Below are 15,044 nucleotides of genomic sequence, written 5' to 3'. Positions count from 1 at the left end.
CATACACTTCATGCATGCAGAAAGCTGATACTTTGCCGTGGATAGCAAAACAATTTGGAGCAGCTTGGATACATATGTTGTCTTTTGTTCTTATTTAAAAATAGAGTGATAGTGTGACACACACACACACACGCAAAAACTTTTCAGAATGTTAAATATCAGTATAAGAGTTTTTAACATCTGTGAATATGGTCTCCAGTACTTTTGTATCTGTTGAAAAAGACATTGATTCAAGCTGCAAATGTGAAACTATGTGATGTATTTTCCATTTCTTATTTTAATGTTTTGTTGTTGTTGTTTTAAAAAAACATTTAACAGGCAACTTCAAGATGAATCCTACAGAAGCAAATTCAATCATGGTGACTCATTTGAGTTTCAACCCAGATGTCAACAATCCCATCTCTATGCCTTTGAATGAAACTCTTTGTGAAAACTGGAGAGAGGTTCACCATCTCGTGTTTCATTTGGCCAATATTTGTTTTGCTGTTGGATTGGTTATTCCAACCACTTTTCATCTTCATATGATTGTCCTACGAGCCATGGTAATAATAGGTAGGACAAACAAATATTTAGGAATACGCAAAAGCTTTTACCGTATTTTTCACCCCATAGGGTGCATCAGCCCATAGGACGCACCTAGGTTTTTTTGGGGGGGGGGGAATAAAGAAAAGAAATTTTATTTTCCCCCAGGCACGGGGCTGGGGCGGAGGAAGCCTGAGCTTCCCCTGACCCCAGCCCCCAGAACAGGCAGCTCTCCACAAGCCTTGGGAGACCGGCGCGACTTCCCGCCGGGCTCCCACGCCTTGCGGATATCTGCCTGAAGCCCAAACCAGGTCGGGGAACAGCGGGATGGCGGTGCTCCACCTCCCCACTGTCCCCCGAGCTTGTGGGGCTGGTGGTGGGGAGAAGCACGCTTCTCTCCACTGCCAGCCTCCAAACCAGGTTGGGGAACCAAAGCCTGGGGCACGCTGCACAGCACGCCCCAGGCTTCGAGATACAGGCTGCTGTCCGCAAGCCTAGGGAGCCCAACGGGAACTCCCGCGGGCTCCCAAGGCTTGTGGAGAGCTTCCTGAAGCCTGGAGAGTGAAGCTCTCCAGGCTTCAGCGAATGCCTGCATTCGCCCCATAAGATGCACACACATTTCCCCTTCATTTTTGGATGGGGGGAAAGTGCGTCCTATAGGGCGAAAAATACGGTATATGCCGAATAGATTTTCTTCTTATTGCATATTAGTAACACCCCCCCCCTTCTTCCATACCACAACACAAACTGCTTTTGAAATACAAAAGTAATCTGCGGTGCAGAACAGGATTCTACAGTTTAGTAAGGCATGGAAGAGTTAAAGCCAGAAGAGGTAATTCTGGCTCATACACAACTGCTCTGTTGTCATAGTGAGGGAGCATTGATTTAGAGTGTATCTGATCTGTTGGGTGTCCCCACTAGTAAGGTTACACTGGGCCTCATCAGTGGTGGCACCCAGCTTGTAGAATGCTCTCTGACAGGTTCAGGAACCACTAACACTATTGTCATTTTACATAGCTTTTAGTAATTATGTGTTTCTGTGTATATGACTTAATTGAATTCCTAATACTGCTATACTGATTGTATTAATGCATCTTTTTTTTAATTCTCTGTCTTAAATTAATGTTTTTAGTTGTCTCTGATATTGTAGTATTGTTTTGTAAACCACTTTAGATATTATTTTAATAGAAAGGTGGCCTGTACATACAAACAGCTGTATGGTCCCAGTACACCTCCAGTGTACTTAGTGACACACATACATGTAAATGGCATGCACAGTGACCTTCTGCCAGCCATTATGTGTTCTGGGATTTTTTTTTTAGTGTGAAGAGCTTTGCTTATTGTCCATACATGATTATGACTGTGGCACATATTATATTGGAGTTGCAGTGGAATGCATTTGCATTCATTGCCTACGAAGGGCCAGTGTATGACTTGTAGCTTAATTGCCCTAAGGGGGAGCATTATTATTAATAATATTATTTGGAAGTAAACTAAACAGAATATTTTTATTCTTGGAATACCTAACTGAGGAGGCTGGGGAAAACCAGTCACAGTATTCTGTTGGAATCATAGTTCTTTGGACATGTGTGTGTGTGTATACATAGTCATTTGACACACTTTGTTTTTGGCAGGATGTACACTGTTCATCATCTGGGCAACGCTATTCCGTTGTGCTGTGGATATAATGATCTGGAATACAACGTTCCTTGTTATCAACCTTATGCATTTTATATACTTGCTATATAAGAGAAGACCGGTATGTACATCACCATTAAACTATTGATAAAATGTCTAAGGTGCTACTTTAAAAGGACCATACTCTTCCATCTTGATTCTAACAAGTCTATAATGGGCTTGTTGACTAACTTGAATACATGAATTATCCTTTCTACAACTCTCAAGAGCTTTGCTTTCAAGTATTTGTTTTCAGGTTTTTTAAAACACAAAAATCCTTCATACAGAGGCCTTTAATTCTTTATGAATTCCTATTTTTTAAATTTATTTTTTAGTATACAACCACCAAATTTTCATTTGTGTAACCTGCCATCTTGGTTCAACTTGAATCCAATGTGTCCATTATGGTAGTGGTGGTTGTTTTTCAGTTTTCAAGACACTTGATTCTTTATGATGTAGGGCATCCAGCTCATTATGACTAGGGTAGCAAGTCTTTGGGTATTTCCTCCACTCATCTGTTAAACCAGTTACCCCGGCAGGAAAAATAGATTGGTTTAAATCAAAGTTTGTGCCGGTGATCACTCAATTGTATGACCTTTTTGTTGTATCAAATATGAAATGGTTTTCTGTGTAATAGTGTTTTACAAGATATACAAGTTTTACAAGATATGATTGAAAGGCATCAATTAAGAAATAAGCAGGAAAATTTCTTGTACATGATTAAGGCTATGGACATTTCTCTGAGTGTAAGCCCTGTTGGAAGATACAACTGTGCTGTAAGTCATTCAAAGTTATCTTGAGCCATCAACAAATAATTTATTTCTTTATAGTAGAGTCCCAATTTTCAGTTACTATAGATCAGTGACAAGCAGTTAATTCTATAAAAGGGGATGGGTGTGCCTTGTTTCCTCAGCTATTTTGTTTTCGAGGCAACTGTGCATCTTTCAGTGCCTAGCAATATAACCTAGCAGCCCCTACTGAAGCTGTTCTCCAGCCTCTTAAGATTTTAAAAATTGATTCTGTGTTGCTCAGTATTGACTTTCCCTTTAAGTGTTGCACCTGCGTTGATGTTTTGCTGCTTTGTCATGTATGAAACTAAAAAGCTGGTTTGGCCCTCTCTTGCTATCTATGCCACATGTAAAAATGAATGTCTAATGCAGGCTTTACATTTTTCATACAACTCTTTTTAACTGTAGCTTGATTTCTTTCTTAAGAACATGCTGGTTCAGAGCTCCCCCTCCCCCAACTAAAAGTCTGAGACATTTTAGCCTTTTGTCATAGGGAAAGTGCTCTAGCCCCCTGCCCCCTTTGGCACCATATGTTACAGTGATACATGTGTGGTTTTCTTTTCTGGGGTTGTCTGAACAAAAGCAGATTGCTGGGTGGGAAGGGGGTGCACACTGCAGATTATTGTCCCATTCCAAATTGTTCTTGTAAACCTGCTTGTGCTCCACTTGTTGGATCCTAAACACATGTTTGATTGAGCAGCCCACATCTGGAACATGAGGTGGGTGAAGGAACCATCTTGAATGATTTGGACTGGGAAAGTTTAAGCCCTTCCTTTCTCAATCATGTTGCACATTGGTGAAGTTGCTTTAATAAAAAAAAAGGAAAATGAGTTTGCTTTTGAGGAGTACAGAGGGAGGGAGAAAGGTTATCTCATGTTTTCATGTAATGAAATTTTATAGGGTATTGTTCCATGTTGCATTTACTGTGATTGTTTGAATTGGTATATTTGGAGCATAGAATCATGGAATTGTAGAGTTGGAAGGGATCCCGAGGGTCCAACCTGCTGCAATACAGAAATCTCAACTAAAGCATCCCTGACAGACAGCCATCCAACCAACCTCTGCTTAAAAAAAACCTTCAAGGAGAGTCCAGCGCCTTTTGAGGGAATCCTTTCCACTGTCAAACAACACTTACCTTCACAAAGTTCTTCCTAGTGTTTAGTTGGAATCTCCTTCCTTATAACTTGAGTCCATTTGTTTGGATCCTACCCTCTGGAGCAGGAGAAAGCAAGCTTGATCCATCCTCCATGTGACAGCCCTTTAGCTATTTGAAGGTAGCTATCTGTCAGGGAACTGCCATCAGGGCCGGAGGGAGAGAGCGGGCTCCGGAGGGGTCCCAGAGAGCGTCCCGGGATGGGGAGAGGCAGCCCATCTTCTGGGGAAGAGAATCAGCGTAGCACCAGTGGAGAGGGGGGGCAGATGGGGGAATCGGTGAGGCGGTCCCATGACTCCTTGCCAGGGACCAGCGGGGAGAGTAAGGGTCCTCCGCTGCCTACACCCTCCTTGCACAGAAGGCTTCCGCGCAGGGAGAGTAGGAGGAGACTGGGCGTCAAAGAGCTTCTTTGCTGAAAGAATTTCGGGAAACGCCCACTGACGGATTCTGCCAGCGTTTGAGACAGCCACGGGTGAGTGGCTGTCCGGACAGAAAAGGTTCACTCAGGCAACCCAGCCAGGTGTTGCACCGGTTTACGCACAAGCAACCCCTAGAACCATTACACTATCATATCTCCTATCAGTGTTCTCTTATCCAGGCTAAACATAGCCAATTTCCTCAACTGTTCCTGGTCATCTTGGTCACCCTCCTCTGCACACATTCCAGCATATCAATATCCTTCTTAAATTGTGGCACTCAGAACTGGACTCAGTACTCCAGACGTGGTCTGACAAAGGCACAATAGAGTGAGACTATTACTTCCCTTGGTTAGGGTACTGTACTTCTGTTGATGCAGCCTAGAATAGCATTTTTTTTGCTGCTGCATCACACTGTTGACTCATGTTAAGTTTGTGGTCTGCTAAGACCCTAGAACCTTTTCACATGTAAAGGTAAAGGGACCCTTGACCATTAGGTCCAGTCGCGGAAGACTCTGGGGTTGTGTGCTCATCTCACTCTATAGGCCGAGGGAGCCGGCGTTTGTCTGCAGACAGCTTCCGGGTCATGTGGCCAGCATGGCTAAGCTGCTTCTGGTGAACCAGAGCAGTGCACAGAAACGCCGTTTACCTTCCCGCCAGAGCGGTACCTATTTATCTACTTTCACTTTGATGTGCTTTTGAACTGCTAGGTTGGCAGGAGCTCACGTTGCAGGGATTCGAACTGCCGACCTTCTGGTCGGCAAGCCCTAGGCTCTGTGGTTTAACCCACAGCGCCACCTGTTTTCATATGTACTACTGTCTAATTCAGGTGTCCCCCTATCTGGTTATTGCTGCCTATATATCCCTATTGTCAGGGTTTTAGGGAGAGAGGAGACAGAGAGCGAGGGCGAGGAGGAAGAGGACGACAACGAGCCGAGGTTGTCCCAAAGTCCGTCTAGCGAATCAGAGGATTCCCAGAAGGGAGCCCCCCTGGTCAGGCCAAGGGGCAATAGAGAGGGAATCAGTCAGAGAGAGGGGAACGAAGAGGGAATCCCCAGTGGGAGTGGCAAAGCGGGACCAGCTCCCCCGTCGGAACGGAGTAGAGGGGGGGGAGTTGCCAGTGTGTCAGAAAGAGCAGGACAGGAAGGAGGAAGGGGGAGGAGTTCGGAGCAAGACGTCCTGCCTGAAAGGGAGGAGTGTAGTACCGAGAGCAGCGTAACTGTAGAAAGGAAGGTCAGAGGCAACGTACGCGCGCCAAGTTCAAATATAGAGGCGCGCGGAAATGAGGAGAGCTCTGAGGAGGAGCCTGGTGCCAAAGCACGAAGGAGGGGGGAGCAGGCGGGAGAAGACTCAGCCTCTGGGGAGTCCCGGAAAGAGGGAAGACAGGGGGGCAGGAAGACCCTGCGGAAAAGGAAAGAGAGGAAAAGGTGGAGCAGTACAAGCCTCTTAAATTGGTGCAGGGGAGGGACGGACTCAGAGGGGACTTCTAACATCTAAGGGTAACAGATGCGGAGCCACGGAGTTTGGATGTAATGACGACAATGATCTTCAATAAAACCTTTTGTATATAGCTTGGACTGGACTTTGGTCTCTTGTGAGCTGGGACCCAGGGTGGCTCTGACAGAAAGTCCCCTCCAAAGAACGCAAAATTTTTTTTTTGCAAAGCTCACGAACGGTGACAGCCATGACTGCGGAGGAGCAGTTGACAGCGCTGCGAACTACAGTTTCCGAACTCACTGCTGCAGTCCTTGCGTCTCAGAAGAAGCATGACGAAATGGAGAAGCGCTGCCAGGACCTGCAAACAAGGTGGGAACGTGCAAGCAGGGAAGGGTTCCCAGGGTCCAGATCAGAGGGGATTGGACTTGGACGGAGGGGGGGCAGCCTAGTCACCCACTTCGATGGGAACCTGAAGCACTACCCCAGTTTCAGAGCAGACGTTTTGTATGCATTGCACTTGCTTCGTCATGACTTTAAAGATGAGGAGGACTGGCGCAGGAAATGGCTGACGGGACCTTGGCAGGCAGCACCGGACCAGGTACCAATGGAGGAGGGAGAAGAGAACACCTTGGGTCAAGAACCCGAATTCGAACACTCGTACGACGAACTGCAAACAGAGGAGATGGAGGTGCAGAATCTGTATCCTGCGTCCGCCTCCGAAGAGCGGCAGCTTCCACAACCTGCACCCGATGAGCGGAAGGGGGGAAGGGGGGGCTTCGAGGGGGGGATGGATGTCAGGGTTTTAGGGAGAGAGGAGACAGAGAGCGAGGGCGAGGAGGAAGAGGACGACAACGAGCCGAGGTTGTCCCAAAGTCCGTCTAGCGAATCAGAGGATTCCCAGAAGGGAGCCCCCCTGGTCAGGCCAAGGGGCAATAGAGAGGGAATCAGTCAGAGAGAGGGGAACGAAGAGGGAATCCCCAGTGGGAGTGGCAAAGCGGGACCAGCTCCCCCGTCGGAACGGAGTAGAGGGGGGGGAGTTGCCAGTGTGTCAGAAAGAGCAGGACAGGAAGGAGGAAGGGGGAGGAGTTCGGAGCAAGACGTCCTGCCTGAAAGGGAGGAGTGTAGTACCGAGAGCAGCGTAACTGTAGAAAGGAAGGTCAGAGGCAACGTACGCGCGCCAAGTTCAAATATAGAGGCGCGCGGAAATGAGGAGAGCTCTGAGGAGGAGCCTGGTGCCAAAGCACGAAGGAGGGGGGAGCAGGCGGGAGAAGACTCAGCCTCTGGGGAGTCCCGGAAAGAGGGAAGACAGGGGGGCAGGAAGACCCTGCGGAAAAGGAAAGAGAGGAAAAGGTGGAGCAGTACAAGCCTCTTAAATTGGTGCAGGGGAGGGACGGACTCAGAGGGGACTTCTAACATCTAAGGGTAACAGATGCGGAGCCACGGAGTTTGGATGTAATGACGACAATGATCTTCAATAAAACCTTTTGTATATAGCTTGGACTGGACTTTGGTCTCTTGTGAGCTGGGACCCAGGGTGGCTCTGACACCTATTAAAATTCATTTTGTTAGTTTGGGCCCAGTTCTCCAAACTGTTAAGGTCACCTTGAATCCCAATTTTGTCTTCTGTGGCCAATTTTGTCTTCAGCTACCCCTCCCAGTTTGGTGTCATCTGCAAATTTGATGAGCCCCTCCTCAAGTCTGTTATCCAAGTGGTTTATAAAGGCATAGAACAACAATGGGCCCAGGACAGAATCCAGTGGCACCCCACTTGTAACTTTTTTCCAGAATGATGAACTATTAGTTCCTTTGGGCACTCTTTGGGTTCAGCCAGCCAACCAGCTACAAATCCATCTAACAGTTCCTTTATCTACAAGAATATCTTACTGAAATCAAAATACACTATGTCCACATCTTTCCCCTGATCCACCAAACTTGTAACGAGAGAGAGAGATTCATCTGGCATGACTTGTTTTTGAGAAACCCATGCTGGATCTTAGTAATCACAGCATCCTTTCCCAAGGGCTCGCAGACCGACCATTTATAATTATCTGTTCTAGGACCTTTCCTGGTATTAGTGTCAAGTTGACTGCTTGGTAGTTACCTGGGTCTTCTTCCCCCCACTTTTGTTTTGAAGATAGGGAACAACATTTGCCTGCCTGCAGTCTGCAGGAACCTCCCCTGTTCTCCAAGAATTCTCAAAGATTATAGACAGAGGCTCTGACACTACATCTGCAAGCTTCTTTAGTCCCCTTGGGTACAGCTCACCAGGCCCTGGAGACTTGAATTCATTTAAAGTAGCTAGGTATTCCTTTACCACCTCTTTTCCTATCTTGGGCTGCAGTTCCCTCCTTGAAATGTTGGCATGAAATATTGAAGCGACCTCTCAAAAGACTGAAGACTCATGTGACTGTGATTGTTTGCCTGTTTTAGACAGTGGATTTGCTTTCCGGCTATCAATATTCTTCCTGTCTGTCTTGCTGTGTGTGTGTGTGTGTGTGTGTGTGTGTGTGTGTGTGTGTGTAACTCAATAGCTCATCTGCTTTCCAACATCCTTCACAGTTTGGTTATTCATGATGGATATAAAACCCACATCAAAATTGAAATATTAAGAGTGTTTCATTTAATCCAGTTAGATTTGATTTAATATATAAATAGAAAATGAAAACAGCACAGCAAGCTAGATGACTCATTCTTACAGTCATTGCACAAAAACTTAGTGTTTCAGGCTTTTCTCTTCCCTCCTAAGCTGAATATGTCATCAGAAGAACACCAATGCAACTGAAAGCTTTGGCATGGGAAAACAGGAATTTGGTGTGCAGTTTATTAGAAGCCTTTAAAAGGCGGCTTTTAATGTTGAATAGGGATGGTCAAATCTGTCACTTTTGTTTCTCATTTTTATAATACTCAGTTCTCAACATTTCCTTGCCAGTATGCATTTTTTTACAGTCCTCGTGAAAATTCACCAGCATTTTAGTGTTAATTTCTCCTAATACACACATTTTATGCTATTTTGCACAATTTTTGCAGTGCTATCTCTCCATATATATGCACACTTAGTTTTAATTTATTCATTTTTACTTGACTGAAGAATTGCATGGCAAAATTAAGAGAAATTCAAATTTCAAATCATGGTTCTGTTTCAATTCAGATATTGTTTGAAAAGTACAGGTTACATAGTTTTTATTTCCTGCTAATAAAGTCATTCTAGTTCTGTGATCCATTGCATATGGACACAGTTTATATGGAGATGTACATGATATTTGCTCCTTTACCACTGAATAATTTTTCATCTAGAGTAGTCCTCTCACACTGCACTTTCTACAGCTGTTCTGTAGCATCTGTTCACTGTGGCATGAGTGAACAGTATGAAAATGAAGCATGAAATAACACTTCAACCTAAATGAACTGAAAGGATAAGGGAGAAAACCCTGTATGTGGTTTTTACTTGGCAAAAAATTGAGAACGCAGGACAGCTTGCAAGACTCCTAGAATCTTTATGACAAATGAATACTCACATTTCTCTTTAAACCCAAGGGCAAAGCTCTTTTCCCCACAGAGCACACACCTCTTTTTCCTTCCTTATTTATTAGCAAGAAATAATCTAAACTACAGACAAACTCTCTTTCCTTGAATTATGCCTCTGTTTATGCCTCCGATACTTATTTGTCTAGTGCTGAAGCCTTTCCTGTTTTTGCTCTTCATGACACCCACTTTCTCCTCTCTTTGCAAACCAATTTGGTCTCTGCTCAATCTGCTAATGTTTTTAGATACGGTAGGACACTGTGTCCTGGGTAGTAACTCTATTGATTCAGGAACACAGCTAGATATGAGCCAGTTTTTTTCTCACCCTGTTTCCTGTTTTGGTGCATAAATGAGTGTAGAATGTTAGACACTGTTTTCTCTTTCCTACAGCATCTTATAATGGACTGGCTTTTGCAAGCCTTTAGAGTTGTTTTCAGGGCTCTCTGGCCATCTTCCGTGTCTTAGCAAAGAACCAAAATAATTATATTAGTACTTTGCTTTTGAGCATTACCTGTAGAGTGCTCAAAGTGCTTCATATAACTTGCTTTTATCACTCTAGCCCTGTGACATTTTTTTACCCCCTTATTGCAGTTGGGAGTGTGTGGAGATATAAGGAGACATGTTGAAGGTCACCTAGCTATTTCACAGCCAAATTGAGATTTGACCTGAATGCATCCTGATTTGTAGGTCAGTCTCTTCGGCTATAAACATTTAGATGGAAGCAAGTTTCATTGAACTCAGATGCAGGTCCCATTGAGGAAACGTTTAGAGGACTGTACTCTTAGTCACTGTGCTTCACCAGCTCTATGCTACAACAGGTAGAGAAATAACTGGGAAAATAAGGAAAGATTGATTACCTATTTTATTAGAATATAATTCTATTGCCATTTATATCTTTATTACTGCATTGGTTACATCTGCTTGTAGTCATGAGTGTGATATCACTTTCTGGGTCATGTGGCCAGCAGGACTAAACCGCATCTGCTGCAACAGAGCACTGTGATGAAAGCCAGAGCACACAGAAATGCCATTTACCTTCCTGCCACAGTGGTACCTATTTATTTACTTGCACTGGTGTGCTTTTGAACTACTCTGTTGGCAGAAGCTGGGACAGAGCAACGGGAGCTCACCCCATCGTGTGGATTCAAACTGCTGACCTTCCAATCAGCAAGCCCAAGAGGCTCAGCGGTTTAGACCACAGTGCCACCCGTGCCCTTTGAAACATTTTAACCCGTGTACGTGCACTTCCTAGCTTAAATGTAGGCTGGAAGAAACTGGTATTTCCACACACAGAAAAATACAATGCAACTTCTAACTCTGATATTATTATATAAATTTCTATGGTAAAAGCACATCTGCTAATATGTATGACTATAGTATTAGATGTATCCCATTTGTCAGTTTCTTTGATGCTACATTGGAATAAAGTTGTCACTGGTTTGTATGTTTATGTGTTTTGGATAAAAAGTATATTTTAGAGTCAATGCTAAGAAATACTTACTTTTTGTGTTATAGATAAAGATAGATAAGGAGCTCAACAGTCTGTATAAGAGAATGTTTGAACCACTCCATGTGCCTCCAGAGTTGTTCCAAAGACTGACAGGACAATTCTGCAACATTCAGACACTAAAAACAGGTCAAGCATATGCTGCAGAGGACAAAACATCAGTGGACGATCGATTAAGCATCCTGTTAAAAGGAAAGTACGTGCTTGAAAAAGTTTGAACCAGGAGTAGTCCTTTTCATGGCATAATTGAAGTGTGGAAAAGTGGAAATGAAAATTGAAAGGGACTGTAATATACAATAACTTGTGTCTTCTTTTATACATAACATTAGTTTTGAATAATTTGAATGTATGCAGTAGCAATTCAATGCTGCTTTCCTCCATTGCTTTAAGATACTGCTTTGAGGTAGCAGTAACGTTTACTGATCTCTGCAATGCTTGAGCCAATTGCTTCTTGGCGTCTCACCTACTTTTTTGGTGACAGTGAGCTGGAGCACTCTTTCATGCCACCATGATTCCTAAGTTGTTGATTCACTTTGTTTAACTATACCTTAGTGTTAAATCAGAGTTCTACCCACACCACACATTTAAAGCAATATTATACCGCTTTAACAATCATGGAGAATCCTGGGGAATGTTGTTTGTTAAGGGTGTTGCTCTGTGACCGTTAATGAAATAGAGTTCCCATTATTCTCCATGTCTAGTTCATTTTTCCTGCACTTCATGATATGCAAGTCTACCTTCTGAAATGAGAAGCCTGCTATATTCAAAAACATATTTGTTTTTGAATCCCAACTTTCCAGGGTTCTAAACACAGTAAATTATTGTATGAATTGAACTGAATTGTTGTGCCTCTGGTATTTTCATTTGTTTTTCATATTTTTATCATCAGAATGAAGGTCTCCTATCGAGGGCATTTTCTGCATAATATTTACCCCTGTGCCTTTATAGATTCTCCTGAATTTCGATCAACTCAGATGCATCGAGGTGAGAAGTTCCAGGTATGGAACTGTTCTGTTGGGTGTGAATGTAATTCTTGATGAAAAAAATATGTGGTGCTATAGAGTTAACTTTTTCATATAGCCTTTTCAGATGTTAATGTTGGAGAATATAATCGTTATCATTCTAGATGCAAAAGTGGCAGTGTTGTGTTGCTTGTTGAGGGCTGTAAAATTATATAGTTTCTTTCTTTGGATTCTAAAGGTTTAACACAAGTACCATAATAAATATTGGATAAAATAATCATATGAATCTGTTGTGGGACTAAGGAAACATAGAACTGTAGCATTGGAAGGGACCCTGCAGGAATGCACAGCTGTCCCATAGGGGGATTGAACCTGCAACCTTGGTGTTATGAGTACCACACTCTCGCCAAGTGAGCTATACAGGCTTATGCCTAATGTTAATCTGAACACTAATCTACTTCAAAAGAAGCATTGAAGATAAATAAGGGCAGCAATAGTACTCTGTCCTCCATATTCTAAAATGATTTTGAACCCCAAGGCCCCCATTTTTAAATAAAAAACTGACAATTGTAAATATAAATTTCACCACTACCCCTCCTCCTTCCTTTTCTTCCTGACCTTAAACTGTACTCAACACTAATGTCTCATAACAAATGTAAAACTGATCTGTAGAAAATACTGTATTACCTGAAAAAACAGCCAAGGCATGTACTTTTGTAAACCAAGAAAATATTTCATAAAAAATTACACACACACACACACACACACACACACACACACAGTGGTACCTCGTTCCGGAGGTCCGTACTTAACCTGAAACTGTTCTTAACCTGAAGTACCACTTTAGCTAATGGGGCCTCCTGCCGCCGCCGCCAGAGCACGACTTCTGTTCTCATCCTGAAGCAAAGTTCTTAACCTGAGCTACTATTTCTGGGTTAGCGGAGTCTGTAACCTGAAGCGTATGTAACCTGAAGCATATGTAACCCGAGGTACCAGTGTGTGTGTGTGTGTGTGTGTGTGTGTGTGTGTGTGTGTAAAAGCTGACAATTCTCCATCTCCTAAGTAAAGGGGGAGGCCAGAGGAATAGTGGCTGCTCAGTGGGAAAGGAAGCAGAGTAGGTATTGGCTCAAGAAGTAGGGACTTGATTTGATTGTAAGTAGATGCAGTAAAGATAGGAAACAAGGGAGGGGAGTTGAGTTTCAGAGAAAACCTTCCCACCCGTGGATGTTGTATACTGTTGGTAGGAAGGCAGTCTCTCAGAATGTGATATTTGGAGGCAAAGTCACTGTACATCTGGAAGTTAAGTTGTGAAGATACCTCAGTTTCCCCAAAGGTGGCTGCTGTGAAGTGGGCAAGCTGAATTTCACACATAAAATGGTACCAAGCACCCAGTTTTGGGGCTGCAGATCTTTAGTGAGTTCTTGTTTTTAATTATGACTATGCAGTATCTACTTGATTGTAAAGCCAGGGCAGAGGGTTGATACAGTGTCTAAAACTGGTAATTGATGTAATATGTTCCAGTCAAGACCTGGGCATAAAGCCAAAACGAGGTAGCTGTCAGGATATATTCATCTCTGCACTGGAAGGAAGTTATGGGATTGTTTGTTGTTTAGTTGTTTAGTCGTGTCCGACTCTTCGTGACTCCATGAACCAGAGCACGCCAGTTATGGGATACTTAACACTATTCCTAATAGATTATTTTTGGTCATTGATTTGTTCTGAGCTGAGAGGAAACCACGTAATTTTAAAGGAGTGGTTCTTAGCATCTCTTTTATTTAGATCAGAGTTTGGATTTATTTTTTTTAACACGAAATGAAAAATGTTCATTTTATGACTGACGGGTACACATTTCCAAATTTCTGTTTCTAAATATATGCAGGGATGGAAATTGTATTGTTGTAGCCCACCTGAAGATGCTTACTTGGCAGGTGATATATGAATACCTTAACTAAATATGTACACCAAATTAAAAACTGGTTCATGCTCCTGGCATGCTTTTATATTGGGCATAGATCATTTTGCTTTAACATATTTTGGGAGACAGCACATTCATAATTCACTTCCCTGTCAGGATCACTGATCATTTCTTCCCTATGAGTCTGGGGTGGACTTTCGCTTGGGGTCTTTCTTTCTTTCTTAGTACACTGGTGCCATCTGCTGGATGCATGTCAACCTTAGCAAACGAGCTACCTTTTGCTTTTACTGGATGGTGTATGTGTGAATCATCCCTTGGAACTGAGCTGCAGTCCTACACACATGCATCTCAATCTCATCAGTAGGGTTCCATCAGACTTCTGCATTCATACTGGTCCAGTTGTATCATTTGTCACACTATTGATAAACTGATGTTGTTCGTTCGTTTTTAAATTTGTCGGTGCTGTCTTTCTCTAAGCCATAAAGATGGTGTGCAAGAGATCGAGAGAATTAAACATTGTAATGTTTTAATATTTTATTGTCGATTTCAAACAGCAGCACTAGTAAAAAAAAGGGGTCAAAAAAGGGTGATATTAATGTATTAGTTCATTTAATTTTTTTATTTTAATGTTTTCTCTTTTTTAACATTCTGTATATTATTCTTGTTGGTATATATCGAGAGTAAAAATAATAATTGGTTGCTATTTTTAAATATTGCATTAGTGCATATATTTTTGTTGTTGTTGATATGACGACGATGGTAGAAGCAGCAAGACCACATACAACAGCAAAGTTTTGGGCCTGCATATATGTTCCTTTATTCAAATTTGGCCTGTTTAATCCCAGACATTGGTGTCCATCTTTTTCATTCCTTTTATGCAATAGATTTGTTCTCAGGGTGCGTTTAATTAAATAGATTTGGAGGGCAGGCTTCCAAAATGTCAGAAGAATTTTCCTTGCAAATTTCTGTGAAATTTTGGGAACCCATTGGCCATGATCTATCTGTTAAGCACATTCTGTGTCAGACTGTGGATGCAGTGTTTGAAGGACAAACCACTATTGATACATTTGTGTTAAGTCTCTTTCTGCTGAACATCCAAACTAAAATGCATTGTGGTCAGTGCCACCCAATAAAGCAGTGCTAAT

At 42.8% G+C, this 15,044-nt stretch overlaps 1 protein-coding gene across 2 annotated transcripts in view; it reads left to right on the top strand.

Annotated features, from left to right (window-relative positions):
* Positions 1 to 15,044, top strand: part of POPDC1 (popeye domain cAMP effector 1) — a 33,027-nt gene that overhangs the window by 3,443 nt on the left and 14,540 nt on the right. For both annotated transcript variants that reach the window (XR_014155165.1, XM_081857345.1), the window contains exons 3-6: positions 319 to 552; positions 2,157 to 2,281; positions 11,031 to 11,218; positions 11,912 to 12,020. Coding sequence is in view for 1 of the 2 variants with exons in the window: in XM_081857345.1 (XP_081713471.1) it covers positions 330 to 552; positions 2,157 to 2,281; positions 11,031 to 11,218; positions 11,912 to 12,020 (645 nt within the window). In the remaining variant the exon portion in view is untranslated. The remainder of the gene's footprint in view (positions 1 to 318; positions 553 to 2,156; positions 2,282 to 11,030; positions 11,219 to 11,911; positions 12,021 to 15,044) is intronic.

This window comes from Podarcis erhardii, assembly GCF_964252035.2.
Source record: "Podarcis erhardii genome assembly, chromosome: 3".
Lineage (NCBI taxonomy): Eukaryota > Metazoa > Chordata > Lepidosauria > Squamata > Lacertidae > Podarcis > Podarcis erhardii.
The sequence above is the reverse complement of the archived record's forward strand: the minus strand, read 5'-3'. Positions and strand labels throughout refer to the sequence as shown.